A 20285-nucleotide genomic window follows, 5' to 3' on the forward strand; every position below is an offset into this window, starting at 1 on the left:
CTGTTCAAAACAACAAGACAGCCCTGTCATTAACAGATCTTCAGTTGCATCACACACCTGATACTGGTGAGAGCAATTTCTAACCCACTCCTGTTACCAAGAAGCCACTCTGTCAGATTCCAGGGCAGCAGTTCAGATCAGCTCGAGTGCTCCTACTCTTACCCAGGACGAGGGAGAAGGGTAACGTCGGAGAACTGTCCTGTCTTACAGTGTTAACCAACTAATTCAGAGCAATGTGCTTTTAAATCACAGTGTAAGGCACACCTGAGCACGCCAGGGTTTTATTGAGTGTCTGCACTAGAGAGATGTATAGGCAAGCATATATTGCTGCGGAAGAAGAGAACAGCAACAAATTTACAGCCTAAACTATAAAGTGTGTTAATCACTTAAGTGTAAAACACACTTCTGAATACAGTTCCAAAGGCAAATGCAGCATTGCTACAGCTTAAGTGATGATTTAACTTACACTTCCAAAGTTAAAAGGAGGAGGAAGGCAATAGAAAAGGTTATCTACGCCATGTAGAGATGGTAAAAGCCCTGTTAGCTAAAGCACCAGAACTTGCCCTTAGTTTGCAACCAATGAAAACAGAACATTTTCAAAACGTGGACACACCCTTACCTCGAAATGGAGGAAGAAAAACCACACCTAAATGAACAGCAATCACACTCCTGAAAAGCTTTAAAGTGTTCTGTTTTGGGGGGGTTTTTTGATATTAGTTCAAATGTTTTTCTAATTTAGTTTTTACCTTCAACACATTTCAAGCAAATGAAGGTATAGACTTAGCTCCATAAAGAGCACAAAAAGACAAAAACCCAAGAGAACGAGTAAAAACTGTGTATAACAACAACACTTCTGATCAAGAACAAAATCCCACCAGAGTTAAAGAATCATTCTCATAATGATCCAGTTATTCCCCTTTGCCCAGCGAAAAGCTGATTAGACAACTTTCTGCAGTACTCTGAGATTCCTTTGTCTATTGTGTGCTGAGATGAATGACCAGCAGAAAATGCATTTAGGATGCATTTAGCCACAGTGCCAACACTAAAATACCAGGTATTAAGATTATTAAGATTCATCAAGGTTGCATTAGTTAGAGAGCATGAACAGACAATTAAATCAGCACCTTCTGCGTCTTGCTAACACAAGGGCTTAGGGACAGTTTTCACACCCTCACTCTGAAGTAACAAACCTTCATTTGCACCTCTAAAAGTCTCCTCAGAGCATGGAGCTGCTCAACCTGTCAATCTACATCTGCAGAGACATCCATCTGCATAGCTACTTATCATGATGAAAAGTAAAATTATAGTATCATTCATTTCCAGAAATTAAGTCCTTATTAATTAAAGATAAAATCCATTTAAAAACCCAACAGCAGCAGCAGTCCTAAGTGCTCAGCATGCATCCACACATACCAATAAAAGAACGTAGAAAGGACAGAGCATGAAGTAGCAACACAAATTCAGAGCTCGAAGTCAGAATAATTACATTTGAAGTTCTTTTCGCTGCTAGCTATTACAACTCCCATTTATTATACAGACCAGTTCTGCAAATTGTTCAGCACGTAGCTTCTTTTAACCAAGCAATGCGAGAAAATAATTCGGATTTCACTTTCATTATTCAAACAATATGGATATGGAATGAGACTGTTTCTCACCAGAAGTAGAGAGAGGTTTGTTTGCAGGCGCTGGTCCCCAAGGATCCACAGAAGATTTTGCTGCAGTAGAAGATGGCTGAGCAGGAGCCCAAGGGTCAACATTTTTGGGCAGAGACTGAGCTGTGGATCCCGCTGGTGCTGCCCAAGGGTCAACGGAAGCAGCTGGTTTGGCACCTGCAAAATGAGCCAGCAGGAACACAAGTCAGTACAGTTTCACTTTGGAAAGCTTTCCTTGGAGATTGATCTCTCTTATGAGCCATTACCACCCATTAATACCAAACATAAATAGGTGAAGCAGTAATCAACATTAGGAATACTGATAAGTCTCAGCATACTGGAACAACAAGCACAAGTAAATTCTGTGCAAGACAGAGGAATAAAACAAATCTCCCATTTGAAACTGAATTAAAAAAAAAATCTGCAGTTCCAACAAGAAAATAAACTTGCTTTTGCTACAGACATTGCCACCACAACAGACAGTGTCTGACTGAAGATGACCTAGATCACAGGGTATATTTATGAACTCCCAGGAAAGAAGGTTTCTAAAAACCCTATATGTAAAAGGTATGAAATACACAATATTAAGACTTGGACAAAGAAAAGAAATCTGTTAAGATTCAAAGGAAATAGTTTTCAAACTCTTTTAACCATACTGTTATTTTATAAAAATATAATCAGGTTGCCTGAGCTAGCTGTGCTTTTTTCACTCCCATTGGTAAGCACTCCTCCTGACACAGATCTAAGCTGTCCACTGATACCCCTTCCTATATTTTTTTTTTTAAAAACAAGTGTTGTATGTTCAGGATTCCCATTTTTATTGGAAGATGCTGACAACTCTTCATTCCTACAAATTCAGATTACCAAACTGCTTCAGACTATGCACAAGGTTAGGGCTTCCTAGTGTAAAGTGACAAATTAAGACAGTAAAGGGAGAAAGAAAGAGAAAGAAACTTGCCTCACTATATACAATTTCCTGCCAGTTTTTTGTTCTTCCTCCCCAATGAACTAATTTATTACTTCTCAGCTTAGGTGACCTCCTCTTCCTTCTACCATTAAATGACACTATTTTGGTCTGTCAAACCCCAAGGGCCACTGAAGCAAATCACACACAGATCTGCAGTGGGCCAGGTCTGTGTTGGAAGGTATCACTCTCGCTTTGCTCCTACGTCGTCCATCCCCGTTGCCCCTCCCCGGCCATCTGAGTGCACTCAGGAATGGGCACTCAGTACTTTAAATGCACATCCCGGACAGCTCTACGGGGATCAGTTACCTTCAAGTCAGTACATACAAACACATTTCCTCTTCCCAATGAAACTTCTCAACCCGTCATGGTTTAATTACTACATAAGAACAACTGTATAAGCCAAGAGCAGGACAGAATTATCCAGGCGGTACACAGCTATTATCTTTAACTACCACGTGGGTTTGAAGTTACAATTGAATACTGTTTTATTTTTTAAAACTACATACAAACTCCCTTGGTATCACAATATTCTTGACAACCAATTCAGCGCTACACACAGCGGCACAAATCACAATTTGTAACGTTGGTCTTTGTTTCATCCACAGGCAACATGGTCTTGCTACAGCTTCAGACCGGAAAATTCTAAAATTCTCCAAGAAAATACAACTATTCCCACACCGGTACTTACATTTCCTTTATCTACCCTTAGTGCTGAGTTACGAGCAATGCCACGCAAGAAATGCTAATGACAGCACTTCCCATCAACGGAAGCTTTCAAAAATGTCTTTTCTTTCATAAAGAGAGCACACAAAATTACAGCACTTGGGAAGATACCTTCCCATAGCTTCCATTAGCTCTACTGAAATGCCAAAGCACATGCAGGATTTGAAAAATACAGCTTAACAAGTCACTTTTTTATTAGCAGTCAAATTCATAAATCTTAGATCTTCAAGACAATCCTTAGGAGCCAAGTAACCAGCAAGCTGGAACAAGGGGTTTTTCTATGGCATTAATAAAGTTGGGAGCCACTGAGAGGAAATGATACAGCTGCAGCTGATGCAAGGAAAATCTTGTCAGGGGATGATATATCAAGCATGAGATCTAAGAAGGTGGATTTTGTTTTGTTTTTTAACCATGGAAAAACATATTGAACAGTCTTAGGGCCCAAAATTTGGGACTTTTTCTGATCTCATGACTGCAGTTTATCGCCAAAAAGAAAACAGATTACACTTAGAACAATGAACTGTAGCTGGCCCAGGAGCTATGTAGTTGGCTTTAATGCCACCACAGGGAAGGAAAAAAAAAATATTATTGAACTTCAAAATTTTCATCAGGAATCTGGATGGTGGTGTGCGGAATGTTAATGCAAATGACTCTGAAGCACTTTATAGCAAAGCTTGTAGAACCACCAGCCTGAAGCAAAACTAACAGAACTAAACTGTTAGTCTTCAGGAAAAAGCTTCCACTTGCACAGAAATCCCCTGACCCTCAAAAAAGAAAAAAAATCCAAAGCCAACAAAAAGTAGATCCAGCTCCAATTCCACAGATGTAGCAAGTTTAACACTTACTGTGAGGAACCATCAACTTTCTTATGCAAAGGAGTAACTCCTTGGACAGACTTTGGCTAACCTAGAAAACAGCACACTACACAGGCAGCAAAACAAACACACAAAAGCAAAAAAAGTGGGCTTAACTGCTCTTTAAGATGTGAAGCACTGGAACCTTCACTTCAGAAACAGATTCCATGAATTTAGCATCGAAAGCATATGAAGCACAGTGAATATTTAAAATGGTAACCTCAATTTTTTTGTTTAGTACAAAAATTTCCATTTAAACACTTTAAACCATTTGGTTCTGATGGTATACACATCACATTTCACTGGGAGCAATTAAAGACATGGTAATTCAGATCTATGGCCTTCCTAACCAGAGCACCCTGCCTAAGTCCTGTATTAAATACTGGCAAGAGACTAAACCCATGCCCCTGGACACAACTAGCAAAGCATGAGCATCCCCCCAGTCTGAGACAAGTTGTTTTTGCTGTACAAAGATGACAGAAGCTTCACTGCTCTTTCTTAAGATTCAAAACGCACACACAAAAACCCAGCTGCTTAAAAAGCAGGAACAGAGTGCAACTTCCATTTGTTTCTGCTTGGAAAGGAGTTAGGGGAACATTAGTTCTAGAGGAAACAATCAAAATGGACTAATATACTGTTGTTATCAAGCATGATACCGTACACTGAGAAACTCTGAAAAGCTCAACATTAAAAAGCTTTTAAATAAGCATTCCTTCAGGCAGTTTATTCTTACCAAATGATTGCCATGGGTCAGAGGCAGTAGCTGCAACTGTGGATCCTCCCCAGGGATCAGTTTGGTTTGCAGCAGCAGGAGGTCCCCAAGGCTCCGTTTTCTGTGGGGCCGGTGCCGACGAGGGCAGGGCATCCATTAGGTCCAACAAAGTGGTATGCTGAGGGCAGGAATAATCTGAGCTTTAATCAAGAGCATTACCAGTCTGAAGTACAAACCCATGAGAGTGAAGAAGCAATTATTATTTTTTTTTTCCTTTTACACACCTGCATTGACTAGTAGTTTGAAATTTAACCCACATGGAAGAAGCTTTAAGCTATACAACAAAGCAATCCCAAAAGCATAAAAGAGCTCAGTATTAAGCTATTTTGTGTTACTGTATTTCAGCTTTTGGCAGCATAACCGGGAATTTCTTAGTCGAAGGCACTACCTCCTTCTTTTTGGGAATTTTAATTGTGTCTCTGCGACTCTCCTCCAGAGCCATCTGTAATCTCAGATCATCTCCGCGTCTGAGGCGCTCCTCCTGCAAAGGAAATCAACACTGTTGATATAGACCATTAGCCTAGACTGTGCTGCTCGCTCCCTCCAGGTATCTAGCCCCCTTGGCAGGACACTGCCCGGGAGGCCTGGGCAGTACTCCCTGCCACCCTAGGAGTGATGCGCACCACAGGCACGCGCAGTGGGATTGCCAGGATTATTTGCTGTAACTTGTACATAACGCAAGTGGGGGGAAAAAAAATAAAAATTTCTTGTGATTCTCGCCTCAAACAGAGGTCAGGAGCACCCCTGACCCCGTAACACCTGCGTAACAGCATGATCACAACAACATCCATTTTACTGACTGACATTTACCCTCGTGTGGGTTTACTCCTAATTGGAAAGCTATAAATGAAACGTCCTTTCTGAAATTCAGTTACAATGCTTGAAACACCACAGAACTTAAAGACAAAGTAAATATCTCATCTCTAAATTATCGTAATGTTTTCGAGCATTCAAATCACCACTGAAGGATGTAGTGATTTAAACTTGAGTTTTCCTGGCTTTTGTCAGCTTCCCTCCACACCTGATGCAACTGTTAAAAAGAACACTAAGTGAATTAATCTAGCCAACTCCATGTATATTTTGTAGGTTTTTAACATCTGTAAACTACCATGTTTGTGGTACATTCAACTACTTTAAATATCTTTGCTTGCATCACGTCTTTCAGAAGTTGACTAATTCCCCAGCTGGTATTTCCCTTGCGATTTTATTTCAACCGGTAAGATTCTTATTTTTATTTTCTTTAACTTTGCCCAATAATGACAAAGTTTACTGGGTGACAGTTTCCCTTTCCAAGCACAGAGATACTAATGCTTAACAGTAAACTTAGCAGTAAGCTAAACTTGTCCCAGGAAGGCCCTCAAATATTAGAGACACTCAGCCCAGCTGACTTGAATTTTCACTCATAGCTGAGATTCAACAACTTTGTTATATATTAACATGCAGCAAACTTTATCCGCAATTACAGCATTTACTCCAAATTCAGAATGAACCTCCTAAGAATTAATGCAGTAACATAGCCCGTATGATAGATTAGGAGCCAAGTTATTTTAAACCAGGTTCTTTATATATTCTAGTAGTTTGTGTCAGGTCACCCTTCTACTCCAGACAATCTTACCGAATGACCAGATCGTTCAAAATTTCATTGTAATCAGAATTCACTGGCATTTCTTATGCTGGCCCCATTAATGAAGGTTTTCAGGACTAGTCATGTTTTCAGTTCTTCCTAACTGAAAACATCTTCAGTAATGTGATGATTAACATCCTCCCACACAGTCTTCTTGCAAAGTGACTGTCATCTTCCACTAGTCTCAACAGCTCGGAGGCTGAAGTTACTTTAAAAAGAGATTTAAAAAATAAATAAAAAAAGAGCAACATCTTCCAAAATGGCCTTTCTCTCCCCCTATTCCACCTGGAGCAAAGCCAAGCTGCCATTGAACAAAAAAAACAGGATTGTAGTCTCAGCTATCAAAAGCACGGACACTTTGGAAAACCTACACGGGAACTGACCTGCTCCGCCACTTCCCGGCTCATCGCCAGCGCGAGCTGCAGCTGGAGCTCCTCTTCTCCACTTGTCTGAGGCCGGGCCTGCTCGAGCTCCGAGGAAACTCGAGGGGACGTAGCTGTTGGAGACAAAACCCAGCAAATTTAACACACCAAACAACAAGATGTAACAGGTTCGATGATTTCTCGGACCAGACCAGCCCATTTTCACACAGCTATTCTCAAAGGTGCCCAGCACAGCGACAGGCCCCTGGGTGCCAGGGGCCACCGACTCGCCGATAAAGCTCGTACCAAGGCTGAGGTTAACAAGTCAGAACAATTAAGCAGGGAGAACTCTGTAGAACAGTTCAATTGCTTTAAAGGAAAACAAAGAATTTTTGTGTTAGTGGGGTTGTAATACCAAGAAGTATCACCAATGAATGCTGGATACCTTGTCTCAGCATATCAGAGCTTCGGGGGGGCAGGACACTGACTTATAAAACTATAGAATTAATTGTTCAAGAAAACATTTGTTGGTATTTCTTACATCTTCCAAAGTCTGTAAGGATTTGCTGGGAGTTGGCCAATATCAGGATAAAATTGGATACCACCCACTTTTCTGTAAAATAATACAGTCTTAATGGGACAGATAAAGAACTATTCTTAACTGCTAAGCAGGCTCAGACACAAACAAGCCAGCTATTCATACTCAAAATTTACAAAAATACTGTCTCATTCTCTGTAAAAAAAAAGTAAAAATGTTTGGTATATTGGCTAGAGGGGTTGTTTGGTTTTTGCTGTTGGTTGGTCTTTCTTTGGATGAAGACCTCTATTAGCTAACAACTAGCTGGTAATCTCCCCCCCTCCTCCTTGAATATCAGTCAAGCTTGACAGCTAAAATATAGAATTTCTCAACACACAAATCTTCTTTTACTGATCTTTTCACTACAGTAGCATGCAGAAATTCCCATCCAATGGGACAACACTAGTCGGTTTATCACTATACAGTAATTCAACAATTTTTGTGCTCGCTCTCTCTCACATAATTCTCTAGCATCCAAATCATTTAGACAGAAATTTTATCTTACTTCGGCAAGAAAGTTGGTATTTAATAGTTGGAACGGTAATTAGTTTGGCACAATATATATTGACATTTAATAAAGATGAACCATATTTTTAAACTAGCATACTGAGCTCAAAGAAATCAAGTTCCTTCTTAATAAGTCAACTGGGCATGTAAAACTAGATTGCCAAACTGTAATTTTAAAAATCACTTTTTCAGTCACTACTTTAATCCTCCAAATACTTCCCAGTCTTGTCTCCCTCTAAGTTTTAGGCCAAAATGACATTACAAAATAAAAAGTGCAGCCTTCTCTCTCATCCATCAGGCCAGAAGGAAGGTGACTCTCCATAAACAAGGAATGACCTTTCCTTTCCACCGTACACCCAATGTGCCATCCCATCCCACTCCATTCCTAAAGGGACAAATTAATTTATCACACAGAACGATTCTTCCACGTTGTGCTGATCTCGAAGCTTTCAAGCCAACCAGGCACTCTCCTTGCTTCACATAAAGCTGTTACTCATACCTCAATTCTATTACTTTTTCAAACTTTCTCATATAAAATATCTAAATTTAGCCTGCTGCACAAGTACTTTCTGCTCCAACAGTCACAGACTGGCTCTCCGATATATTAGATGGACTATTACAGACCTACAGTAGGAATAAACAGGACATCAGATAACAGGATGTCTGAGAGCATGGAAAATACAACCTTAAAATGTTTGTAAAATTTGAGTATTCTAAATATGAAAATAAAGAGAATTAAAAAGAAACCAGCATAAAACTCAATGGGAGGTTACCAAAAGGTAGCCAGCAAAGCATTTTATGATGATAGATAGGATGTTACTGTTAAACAGAGGGTAGTGTAAGAACTGAAATAGGAAAGAACCAGTTGAAGAAGAGATTATGTCATACTGCCTACCACCGACGAAGTTTACTAACAGTTTCTCAAGAACTGGCTTTAAGACCAACTCAAGAAAAATTATGCAATAAACATTATGGAAAGATAATGGCTGAGAAGAATGGTCAAACTAGAGGGAGAAACAGGAATATTAAAAAACCCCAGATGACTGAGAAGGAAAATGGGCTGATACAGAGAAAGAAAAATAATTTCTCTGATGACCACCTTCTGCTAATTGGGGGCATCGACTGCAAGTGACAGAGATGTAGAGAACTTTTAATACTAAAACATGTAACTCCCAGCCACTCACCTAATACAGGTATTACTAACATTAGCACTCCTGCGTCAAAGCACTAGTCAGAATTCATCTAACAAACCAAATGCAATTCTGGTCATTCAAATCCAAGATGATTTCAAACAGAACAGATGTGGAGACCTACCCTTCTGAGCAGAGAGAATATTTTATGTGTTTATCTTTGCAAAAAGAAGATGGAGTAGTTTATGGTTGCTAAATATATCAGGCTTGCAAATACTATGGAGTGACAAAAACTATTTAAAATAAAGGGACAAGAACTAATGGTATAAACTGACCATGAATAAATCTGAGATACAAGTAGAAAGAAGTGGCTTTCCAGCAGGAATCACAGGAGAGTGTCATACTGGTTTAAAACCAGAGCTGGATAAGCATACAAATGGGACACCAACATAGTCACCTGAGAACAGATGGCAACTGGACTATGATCATGCAGGTACCTTCTGGTCTTCCATTTCTTTAACTGCAATTGTGGGGAAGAATGTGATTTGCTGCAGTTTTTGCACAGGAGTTTTTCCATCTCTGCTGACAAAACTACATTCCATAACAACTAAGAAGCTCATAGTAGAATGGCTTTAAGATGACGTGAAATGAGTTAACTTTGTTGATCCTCCTCCCATTTCCACACGAAGGACGACTTACTGAAAGTGCTCACCAGTTTCAGTTTTTAACAGCACACAGCATTTTTGCACTAAAAAGCTGCAAGAAGCAGGAATTGCACCCTACTCATGGCGGGTCCTCTCCTCCCAGCCACGCACAGCATAGGCAGGCTTGCTTTGGCAGAGAGCTACATGACCTCACAGCTCCCAACAGAGACCAGCATTCAGCGGCTCCGGGATCTGAACACAGATAATAAGGGGTCTCACAGATATAGCTTATTTCTTTTCACTTTTAGGCTTTTCAGCAATTCATTCTACTTGGGTTTAGTAACTCTAAAAGGCAAGTTAGAGCTCCTTTTACAAAAAAAAAAAAAAAGGAAAAAATTATCAATTTGAAATTCTTCCTTGGGCCTCACATTAAAGAACATTAATAAAAATGTTATTTTACATTTAACTTCTACAGTGGTTATAAAACCATGTACATTAAATAGCTGTCAGCATATTTGTTGAAAAAGGATTAAGGGCAATTCAAAACACTGTTCTTGGTAGTAATCTGACATGTTTTATCCAGCAACTTCACTCCTAAATTCCCACAGCATTATCACTGCCCTTCTATGTTGGCCTCATCCTGCACTAACGTTTAGTCGCAAGGATCTAGCATAAAGGTTATTGCCTTAGTAACAGTATCGCTGCCACACAAAGAATCTCTTATCCCACAGCACATGACAGTTAACTCAGATGTTTATGTAAGATGGGACTCAATAGATCAATTCTGACCTGCTAAGCCCTGCTTTGTTGCTGCTTTGAGAATTTGGAGATCCCGGCCCCCCCAGGCTGCCCCGAAGGAACTGCGTGGGTATCTGCTGCTGCAGGGAGCCACACCACGGGGCTGTCTTCTCAACGAGACTCCAGCTGCAGTGCAAGGAAATCATTTCCAACCTTAGTTAATCGCTAAAGCAGGATTCTGCTCCACCATCTGTCTCTAGTACGGGCTGTGACGTCTTTCATACGTATCTATTGGTAATTTACTATATTTTGGCTATATTAAAAGCCATCTATAGGTTTGGTTAAGTTAGTGAGTTAAAGTGTATAGAGTACACAGCTAGAAAGCAGAGTCATTATCTACACTAATGATAAAAAAATCAGGCCCAGCATAAAAATCAGAATGGGTATTTTAATTCAGAAGTGTGTGCTTGGTTTTTGGGTTGGTTTTGTTTGTTGGGGTTTTTTTAATGTCACTCTAGACCAAGTGATGGCACAGAGTGCCATGGAAAATAAGCCAGAGCTTTATAATTTGCAGGTGGCATTCTTAAGAACAGAATTCAGTTCTTAAGTCACATTTGTTCAGAAACAAAAGCTGCTTCCTCACTCAATCAGTATGCCTACAAAGTAGACAAAACCAAGGCTGACTTGAAAAATTAGAATAATATCAAGGTAAGAACTTAGAAACTGATAGCAATTCACTCGGGAACCAAGCAGAGATCCCATTCATCAGTCTTCAAATGAAAGACTACCCAAATAAAGATGGGATACTTTCAAAAAGCCAATCTAACCTCTCCAATCATGAAAGGGCATGTGCAAACTGCTTAATCTAGAAAGAATTGTGTAATCCACCTTTCCATAGGGAATTAAAAGAGATCTTTCAAATACAAGAGAATTAATAGCACCTATTAATGTGACAAGGTGGAGCTGATCAGCCTTACTGCATGATTTCTAATTGCACTGAAGCAGACAGAGCACTTTTGAAAATTAATTTAATACTGAACAAATGCTTAAGACTTTTGTCATAAAAGAGCATTTCTTTTTCTCTCAGGTGATCCCTACACTCATCCTAATAGTCATAAATAATTTACTGCAACTACAGAAACCTGGTTACACCAATGGCATCTCCCGCCTTTACTTAGAGCACCAGAAAAATAAAAGTATGATGAGAGGATTAAATCAAGTTGTCAAGTGCCATCTGACAGATAACACAGGAGTCTACCACATTCCTTCAACACCTCAAACTACAGAAATTATCCACGCAGCTCATCTAGATTCATTGCTGGATGATATGCCGTATATTCCTTAAAATGGAAGGCCAGAGATGTATTCCAACCTGCAAAGATGCAGAACAGATTATAAAAAAAACCTTGAAAAACAGGAGCATTCTGAATTTCTTGTGGTGTTAAACCCAAATCAGTAATTCCTCTGAATTATTTTCTCCTCCAAGCGAAAGGGGAGACAAAGCTGAAATACATGAGTGAACACAAACTTGCTGACGCTTCACAAGACTGTTTTTAAGTGAGCCAACTTAATGTGAATAATCACTGGAAATATTAAAACTCAGCTAAAGGAAATTGCTCCCAAAAATCTTTACAGGTAAGGTTAACAGACTTGGCACTTCACAAGATCCATAAAAGCCCTTTTCAGTCCATCTTTCACCAATCTTTTATCAGACGGGCTGTATGTATAATGAATCCGAGTTCTCAGCCAAGCGGCCTACCTCCAGGCAAAGCGCTCCTCTAAAATCAGGTCACACTGTGCACGTTGCGCTGTTCCCTACTCTGCTGCGTTTGTGTAAATGAAATCAGGACATTAAAAAACACACCAGTCTTGGTTCTGCCAACGTTTCTAAGCGCAAACCCAAATCCAAGGCAGCAGATGGCCAAAGGAAAGGACATGTACAACCCAAAATAACACAGGCAGGTCCTGGTTTAGGCCTAATAGCACTGGACCTCTAAAAAGCGGGGCTTCAGTAAACTTGGTTTTAAAACATGAAGGCAGTACAGGGAGAGGACCAGCACTTTCCAGGGTTCCTTCGAAGTTGAAACTAATTCAAACACACTATCTTCTGGAGGCAGGGGTGCCAAGGAATTGGCTTTGTCAGTCACTTCCCTCCAGGTCGAGTATTTTTCCATCATTTTTCCGACTCCTGTAACCAGCTCAGCTGCAAGGAGCTGCAGCAGACCACGCTGCCTCCTCAGCAGCCACAACTCAGCTGGGACAATCTGGGTAGGTCTGCTAAAGGCTACACCACTAACCTCCTCCCAAGACAGCTGAGAAAGAACAAGGTAATCCAAGTCCCTACGCTCCTGCCCCGTCTCCTAAGAGCTTCTGCAGGCCTGAGGTGCTCGAGCACAGCGTTTTGCAGGTACTCTGACCAGTCTGCCACACAGCAGTGACTGTGGGTTACGCTTCTGCCACGCTGACAACTCCAGTGTAACCACAGAGTAATATCCCTGTGTCAGCCCCTGCTGAAAGAATACTTTAAAAACATAGTTACTAGATGAAAGACTTTATAGTTACTAGATGAAGGACTTTATCAAGACCAGTAAACTCTAACAAATGCACTCCCAGGCTTGAAACAGCATCACAGTTCAGATTTAAGAGGTCTATATTAAGAACACCCTATTTTCCCACGTGCAGCTGTACATCCAGACTCCTATTTAAGTGGTCACTGGCAGCTGTAGACGAAACAAGGCTAGGAACAAGAGGCTGAAGTTTTCAAAACTGGGTGACTAACGTCTAACATAAAGGCAATATTTAGACAAAAAGCCAGATGAGGGGTGGGGAACTACTGCTCCCAAAGATTTCAAATATTGACCTTATATTCTTTTCTCTCCCCAGTAGGTTTAGTTTCAGCACCATGCAAGAACATTCCCTTAATGTGAAATAAAACCTGATATCAGAGTTCATGGAACTCCATACAATTTAGACATTTTCCAAAATAAACAAACACTTTTAGGTATTTTGTCATGGAATACTGAATAGCTCCTAATCTGAACATTAATTGCCCCTGGCTTAAAGCTGGAAGATAGCCAATTGTCCTCAGTATGTCAGAAACTGTTGACAAGATGGAGGTTGGGAGGAGCTTTATTTTTGCTTTTAGCTTTACAGTATCTCTCCTGGCTTCCATTTACAGATTATGAGATTAGATAGCAAAAACATACTTTTACAAATGTTTGCATCAACAGTCAGTAATATTCACATGCCATAATGTACTCCCTAGAATTATACAAGCTTTACAGCACAGAGATCTTCAGGGCCAACAAAGTCATTAAGGCAAAGCTTTGGGGAAAAGGATTTTATTAAAAACTGTCATGCTTCACCATTTCACTTCCCACAGTTTCTGAAGGACTGTTAGAGATGAGATGAAAATATCTGCAAGGAAATGGGGAAAACATCCTTATTTGCCCTTGTGTTGTGCCTGCAGCAGTGAGGGATGATGGTACATCAGTCAAGAGATCCTTTTCCATCCTGAATTCTCTCACACTATACAGGCTATCGATACTTCTTTTATTTTGTCATAAAGGATAAACTTGGGACACAAAGACCAGCAACTCTACAACAAAAATCTTTCTGGCTCAGCCTCAAATACAAAACCCAATTCTTACAGGCACTGTCAGATACAAGCCTACACAGATGCTTAAGAAGCTAAAGAGCGGTAGTTTGAGCATTGCAGTGTTTACAGCCAGTGTTGCACACTGCAGCTAATTCAACATTCTGAAGAAACGGAACAAAAAAGGTCCACTGACTTTTCCGATATTGCACTTTCAGTAACTGACAGAAGGGGGAAGAGATCCCTCACACACAATCCAGACACATTATCCACTGCAAGTTACTTGTTCCCCTAGTGATCTGTGCTGGAGAAACTATTATATTAAGCTCTTTCAGCCAGCTCAGGCTTCTTTTCTTCTGCAAGAAAGTATCAAAATTGAGGAGATTTTATAGCCAAATACCATCTTTTCAAGTAAGAGGAACGCATTCTCAAAATCTGCAATCCCCACCCATCACATCTAGCAAGGAACAGAAGTAAAACACGCTAATACCAAAACACTGAGAGGTGAAACATTTCATTTAGCTACGTTGGTAAAAAGGCTGTTACACTCTCCCAAAATTTATTTATATTTGAATGTTAACAAGACATGCTAAGTATTTAGCAAAGAGGGTGGATATACATTTTTAATAAGCAAATCTCATGCTATAGTTTGCAAATCTAAATGCCTCTGATCTCCTCTTCAAAGGCTCAAAGGAATGAAAGACAATTCTACCAGAATATACAGTACAGCAACCGCATCTTAAAACTGTTGTAAGAAGAGTATTTCCCAGGAGCTAAGTAAAACTTAATTCCTTTTACATACTGTACTGAATCTGTATTTTCAGAACAAAAGAAGGGTATCGTTATAGAATGAGAGAAAACATGATTGGTACAATCTCTTTCACTTTAAATAATGAAAAGCATCTTTTCTATTAAATTTAGAAAGCACAAGAATAGCCCTACGTTTATGTAACAGATTAAATGTCTGGATTTTGATGAAACTCCTTCCTCATTTCCTAGGATAAAGGACAAAGCTCCACACGAAGTTTTCCACTATTGGAAGCACTTAGCACAGCTGTTTGGTAAGGTGCTGGTTTGCTTTGCTATACTCAATTAAACCATACAAGAAACATATTAAAACTTCGAAAGATACAGATCAGAAAAACTAACAATCATCTGTATTTTTGCTGAGAGATAATTAAGTCCAGGAGAGTCTACAACAGAGGAAGAACCTAAAGAAAAAAAAAAAAAAAAGCCTGAGATTTCTAAAGCTTCTTAGGTACATCCTTAGGGGGGAGGAAAAAAAAGATTAAGAAATCATTACCTCAAAAGCAATCCTGCAAATAGAGATATACAGCAAAGTCATACACAGACAAATCAGAGTATCCCATAAATCAACACTTTGTACTGAAAGAATAAACAGACTCGCTCCTTGACATCTGGTCCCCCATCAAAATTCTTAAAAGTGTCCAAGGAACAACAATTCAGAAACACACCCTGCATTGCTCAACCCTTGCTGTGAGGAATAGTTTGAAGCCTCTGGTAGCATTTAACATGACAAACAATAGTTACATGCACTAATTAAAGTTAAGAGCTGGTGAAGAAATAACCCTGTGGAACAAACCAAAGGTGTGCTCAGCATACCTTAGTGACTATTATTTCAGTCCATGAGCATCAGTTAAAAACAACATTTCAAGCTATCTCCTAAATTAAGAATTCTTGTTGTAGTTGACAGAGATCTACAGACCTCAAAAGAAAAACTGTTATTGTTGTGATAGCAATATACAGGTTGTTCTTTAAAAATTCACACTGAATCAGTGCTCAAGTATGGTTATTAAGAGGAAAACTATGATGTTTGTTAGTCCACTGCTAATTAAGAGACAAGATAAAAATTCTCATACCTGGAAACCTTCATCCACTGCTTTTTGAACCCTGCATCCTAAAAATATTTCCTTTCAAAAAAAATATTTTTTCCTGCTCTTTTCCATAGCTTTAAATGGACAGAGATTTTCTTCATCCTAGCTTGATTTGTCCTGCTACCTCCTACTGCCTTCCACAGAAAATGTCTGTACATGTCAGGGTACTGACAACATTCACGTATTTATAATTTGAGAAGCGCTTTGGGACACAGGACATGACAAACTTAAGATTCTTAAAACTGGTGCTCAATCGATTCATCACACTGGCTCAGTTACAGTCCTCCACACACTATACGCATTCATTTAAAGAAAAGATTTTCCTTCAGAATTAGACCACAACCACTGACATTCCAGCCAAAGCAGCTTTCATCAGATCATTACTTATAGTAAGAAGGATTTAGTGCCAAATCAGGCCTCTTCCTAACATGACAGGGAGTTCCCCCAAGCAGTGGTATAAAGAATCCATTCTTCCCACACCATTGTATTATTTTTTTAAGAATGAAATACAGTATTTAGTACTGATACTTGCATACCAAATGCTGATAGTATAAATATTTAAACATAGACACATTCAAAGCATTACTACTCTAAGAACTGCTGAGCAAGCAAAAAAGGAAATGAAATACTAATACTCTTCCCAAAGTGAAATAGCAGCAACATAAAGAAAGTAGCAAACTGATGCAGGAAATATTCTGCATTTCTAATTTTTTCCTGAATTATACTTAACAAAAAGAACTCAACACAACAAATTTTTGAGTACTCCTTTTAAAACTAGAAACAAAAAAAACCCACCCACATTCACAATCTCCCTACTGAGGTTGGGGGCCCCATCACATCAAACGTTGGAACATGTTCACAAAAGCAGCTTGACAATGCTACCTTTGGGAATCGACAGTAAACAACTGCTTTTAAAATTGATTTACGTCAGTACAGACATCCTCTCCAAAACAAGCATTTAACCAGCCATTCGAAGAGACATTAGTGCGTCGGAGCAGGCCTACAAAGATGCAGCCGTTGCAGTCAGAGTATTAATTCTCCTAGCAGGCACCGTTTACTCTCCCGTCTAACAGCAAATCAGAATACAAAATCTCTCAAAAGAAAAGGAAGAGAACTTCTTCTATGTGTGTTTGCTTGTACTTACAGCCATGGTAGGATGCTGGGGATCCTCCAGACTTTCCATATTCTTGCTCCGAGTAGCTGGTGGATAGGTTTGGCTGACTGGAGCCTCGGCCGAAGGTGATCTGATTACTGCCCACTCCAGTGGCCACCTGAGCCATGCGTTCTTTGGTCTTCAGGGCTTGGGCCCTCTCTGTCTTGAGTCGCTCATCATCCTTCAGAAGAGACACCAGCTGCTTGGATTTCTCCCTCACATTGATGCCCTGGTCTTTACCGTCTCGATCAATATACTGAAAATCTTTCAACGTCTGGATAGCAAAAATATTCTCTTTACACTGCTGCGCCACTCTCTCAGAACCAGTTTTAATCAGGTAATCTAACAGAGTAAGGGCCTTGTATACGTGTCGCCAGTTCTTGCCATGGTCATTCAGTCGTTTCCAGATCATGCTCATAATTTCAGAAAAGGCCACAACATTGTAAGTCAGATCTGCTATTTCAGTCATTAATGAACTGGAGGGACCCCAGGGGTCATTTGAGGTCGCTTCTCGAACTTTTATTTCGGCCTCTGAATAATTGTTCACAATGTTCTTCATCTGCCGTCTAATAGACGAAGTCGTCATTTTTATTTCCCTTTTTAACAAGACAGATTCCAGAACACAAACAAAAAAGGGCTATATTTGCTCTTCTATGAACGTTTCTGAACTGCGAAGGCTCCGTATCAGTGGCTTATTTGTAACGCGTTCCACTACAATCATTTCCTCTCTTCAAGAGAATGACACGAGAAAATGAAAATCATGACCTGAGTAAGGAAAGAAAACAAAGCACGTCAGTTGTGTCTTTAATTATTCCTTCATGGAAAGCAATCTACATACACTTTCGAGAAATTTTTCTAGAGTTAACTCATGAATTTTGTCCCTGAATTTCTTCAGGGCATCGGACTTTGAAAACAACTTGCTCTTCTCACAAGCAATATTAAACATTGAAGATTAAAAACCTGAACTGCTGAACACGGCAAAAGCAAGAAGATATCCATGTTGATGCAAATGCAAAATTTTAAAAACAAAACAGGAACAAAGTCCAAGAAACGACTTACGGATTTAGTTTCCAACAAGGTAAGACCTATCTAGAATTTTTAATTACAGAAATTACAATGCTAGCTTGCAGAGCCGAGCTGAAACATAAGAAATTCCACACTTAGCAGCCATTAGCTTCCCTCTAAGAGTTGACAACTGCAGCCTGCTACCATTGCTGTAGGAATCAGCGTACTGAGAGAATAGGCAAACTTCCTAAAAATCAACCAAGCTATTTCTGAAACCTCAGGTAAGTTTAAAGCACACTCAATTTCAGAGCAGAGATCTTGAACAGTGCTCTGCATTCCGTTGAGGCCTCAGGAAGAGAACTGAGCACCAGGACTATGCACTCCAACTCAAGGTGACCTTTATTGTTAAGCAGATTAGAGGGGAATTTTTTTTTTCCAAATGCATTTACTTTGTGCATTTGACAACACCCACCAGATCCACAGTTTCAGCTCTGTGTGCCTTTCACAAAGCACTGAAGAATTTTTAATTATATGAAAATGGAATTGTAAAAGCAAAATGACTGGCAAGAAAACCCAAGGACAAGCTCTAGAGCTGGAAAGCTGTTTCAGTTATTTATTTAAGGTCACTGTTTCAAGTAAACAGAGGCCTATTAAGCTTTAGAATACATTACTTGAGTGAACTGGCAGATTTTGCTATTACATTAACACAAAATAGTCTTTGATATTCACCAGTTGCATGAACACTAAGCACTGATTCTGTAACGGAACTTGCCACATTAATAGAGATTGCACATTCAAGATGTCCTCTAATAATGTTTCTCCAAACACTCCGAAGAAGCAACAGCATCACTTACAAAAGACACTGGAGAGAAGTAAAGCACAGATGTCAAGCCTAACATAGTTATCATTCTTCAAATTACTACAGTGCCATTTAGAATGAAAGCAGAATTAAGTGTCAACTTGGACAGCACGCAGCTCTATGACTTTCTTAGCATAAAGGCATATGCCCTTCCTAGAAAACCATTCTGGGCAAGTTAAACTACCACAGAACGGGTCCACTGAGTTACTGGTATTTTATCTTGTTACACTAAAGGTTTGGCAGAATAAAAAACTATTATGACATCATGGAAAATTAAATGAGATCAACACTAAACTTCAGGTAAACTGCAATCATCCTGGTGTTCTCCCCAGTATTTAAAACCAGCTGTAGGAGAATGTTGATCTTTTGTCAGATAACTAGTTGCAACAGGAATAAAAAGGGGCATCTCTTCTCCCAGGCCATTTACAGGTTTCTGCATTATAAACCCAGAATTTGAAAAGGCTGATCCTATATAAACATTCCCAGGTGCTCATGATTGCTGCTTCACTCCAGAATTTAAGTGTCCAAACCTGTTGGCTCACCTGCCCTTGTGATCACTCTCTAATGCATTGCTCTCAAATGGTGAGGCACCCATTAAAAAAAAAAAAAACAAAACAAAACGAAGCAAAACAAAGAACCACCACCACAACACACACACACACATCTTACTTAACCTAAACCATTTCTTTTTGTCAATAATGGATTAAGGCAAGTTCACCAACAAAGCTGAAACAAGTTATCCAAGGAGGTGGCAGCATCTGGTAGAAAGATGATCACAAACAACTAAGAGCAGGCTGCAGGCAGTAAGTTCTTTAGCTGGTAAAACTGAAGCCAGCAGAGGTTACAAGTGCCAGCCTAATCATGAACAGAACTATACTGATAATATGGATCCCAGATCAGAAGATTGCAAACCCACCATGAGGACTGAGCTTGTCACCCACACAGAAAAGCAGTAAATAACATGAAAAATCAAAAACATGAGAAGTATGAAACCTTCTAAACCAGCTGGATAAAAAGTCCACCAAGCCCAACATCCTCAGACACAAATCCTCACATAACGGGTACGAGAAAAGAACATATATATTCCCTTGCCTTATATTATCAGCAGCTTAGGCACCATAGATGCATCCTGCAGTGGAGCAAGGGGCACACTGTGTCTCTACCAACCCCTTTTCTGAAGCCACTTGTATTTCCCATTTCACCCTCAGCAAGCACGCAAGAGCAGTGC

The 20285-nt window shown here is 39.7% G+C and overlaps 1 protein-coding gene across 7 annotated transcripts in view; it reads right to left on the reverse strand.

Moving 5' to 3' along the window:
* Positions 1-20285, reverse strand: part of EPN2 (epsin 2) — a 46797-nt gene that overhangs the window by 7402 nt on the left and 19110 nt on the right. For 3 of the 7 annotated variants that reach the window (XM_074840352.1, XM_074840349.1, XM_074840350.1), the window contains exons 2-6: positions 17185-17958; positions 6964-7088; positions 5357-5449; positions 4930-5086; positions 1656-1829 (exon numbers count right to left, since the gene is read on the reverse strand). In XM_074840352.1, the coding sequence (XP_074696453.1) occupies positions 1656-1829; positions 4930-5086; positions 5357-5449; positions 6964-7088; positions 17185-17779 (1144 nt within the window). In that variant the 5' untranslated portion in view covers positions 17780-17958. Of the gene's footprint in view, positions 1-1655; positions 1830-4929; positions 5087-5356; positions 5450-6963; positions 7089-16025; positions 16150-17184; positions 17959-20285 lie in introns of those variants that run through there. The other 4 variants (XM_074840351.1, XM_074840355.1, XM_074840356.1 and 1 more) reach the window with 4 other exon arrangements.

Source organism: Strix aluco, chromosome 15, assembly GCF_031877795.1.
Source record: "Strix aluco isolate bStrAlu1 chromosome 15, bStrAlu1.hap1, whole genome shotgun sequence".
NCBI lineage: Eukaryota > Metazoa > Chordata > Aves > Strigiformes > Strigidae > Strix > Strix aluco.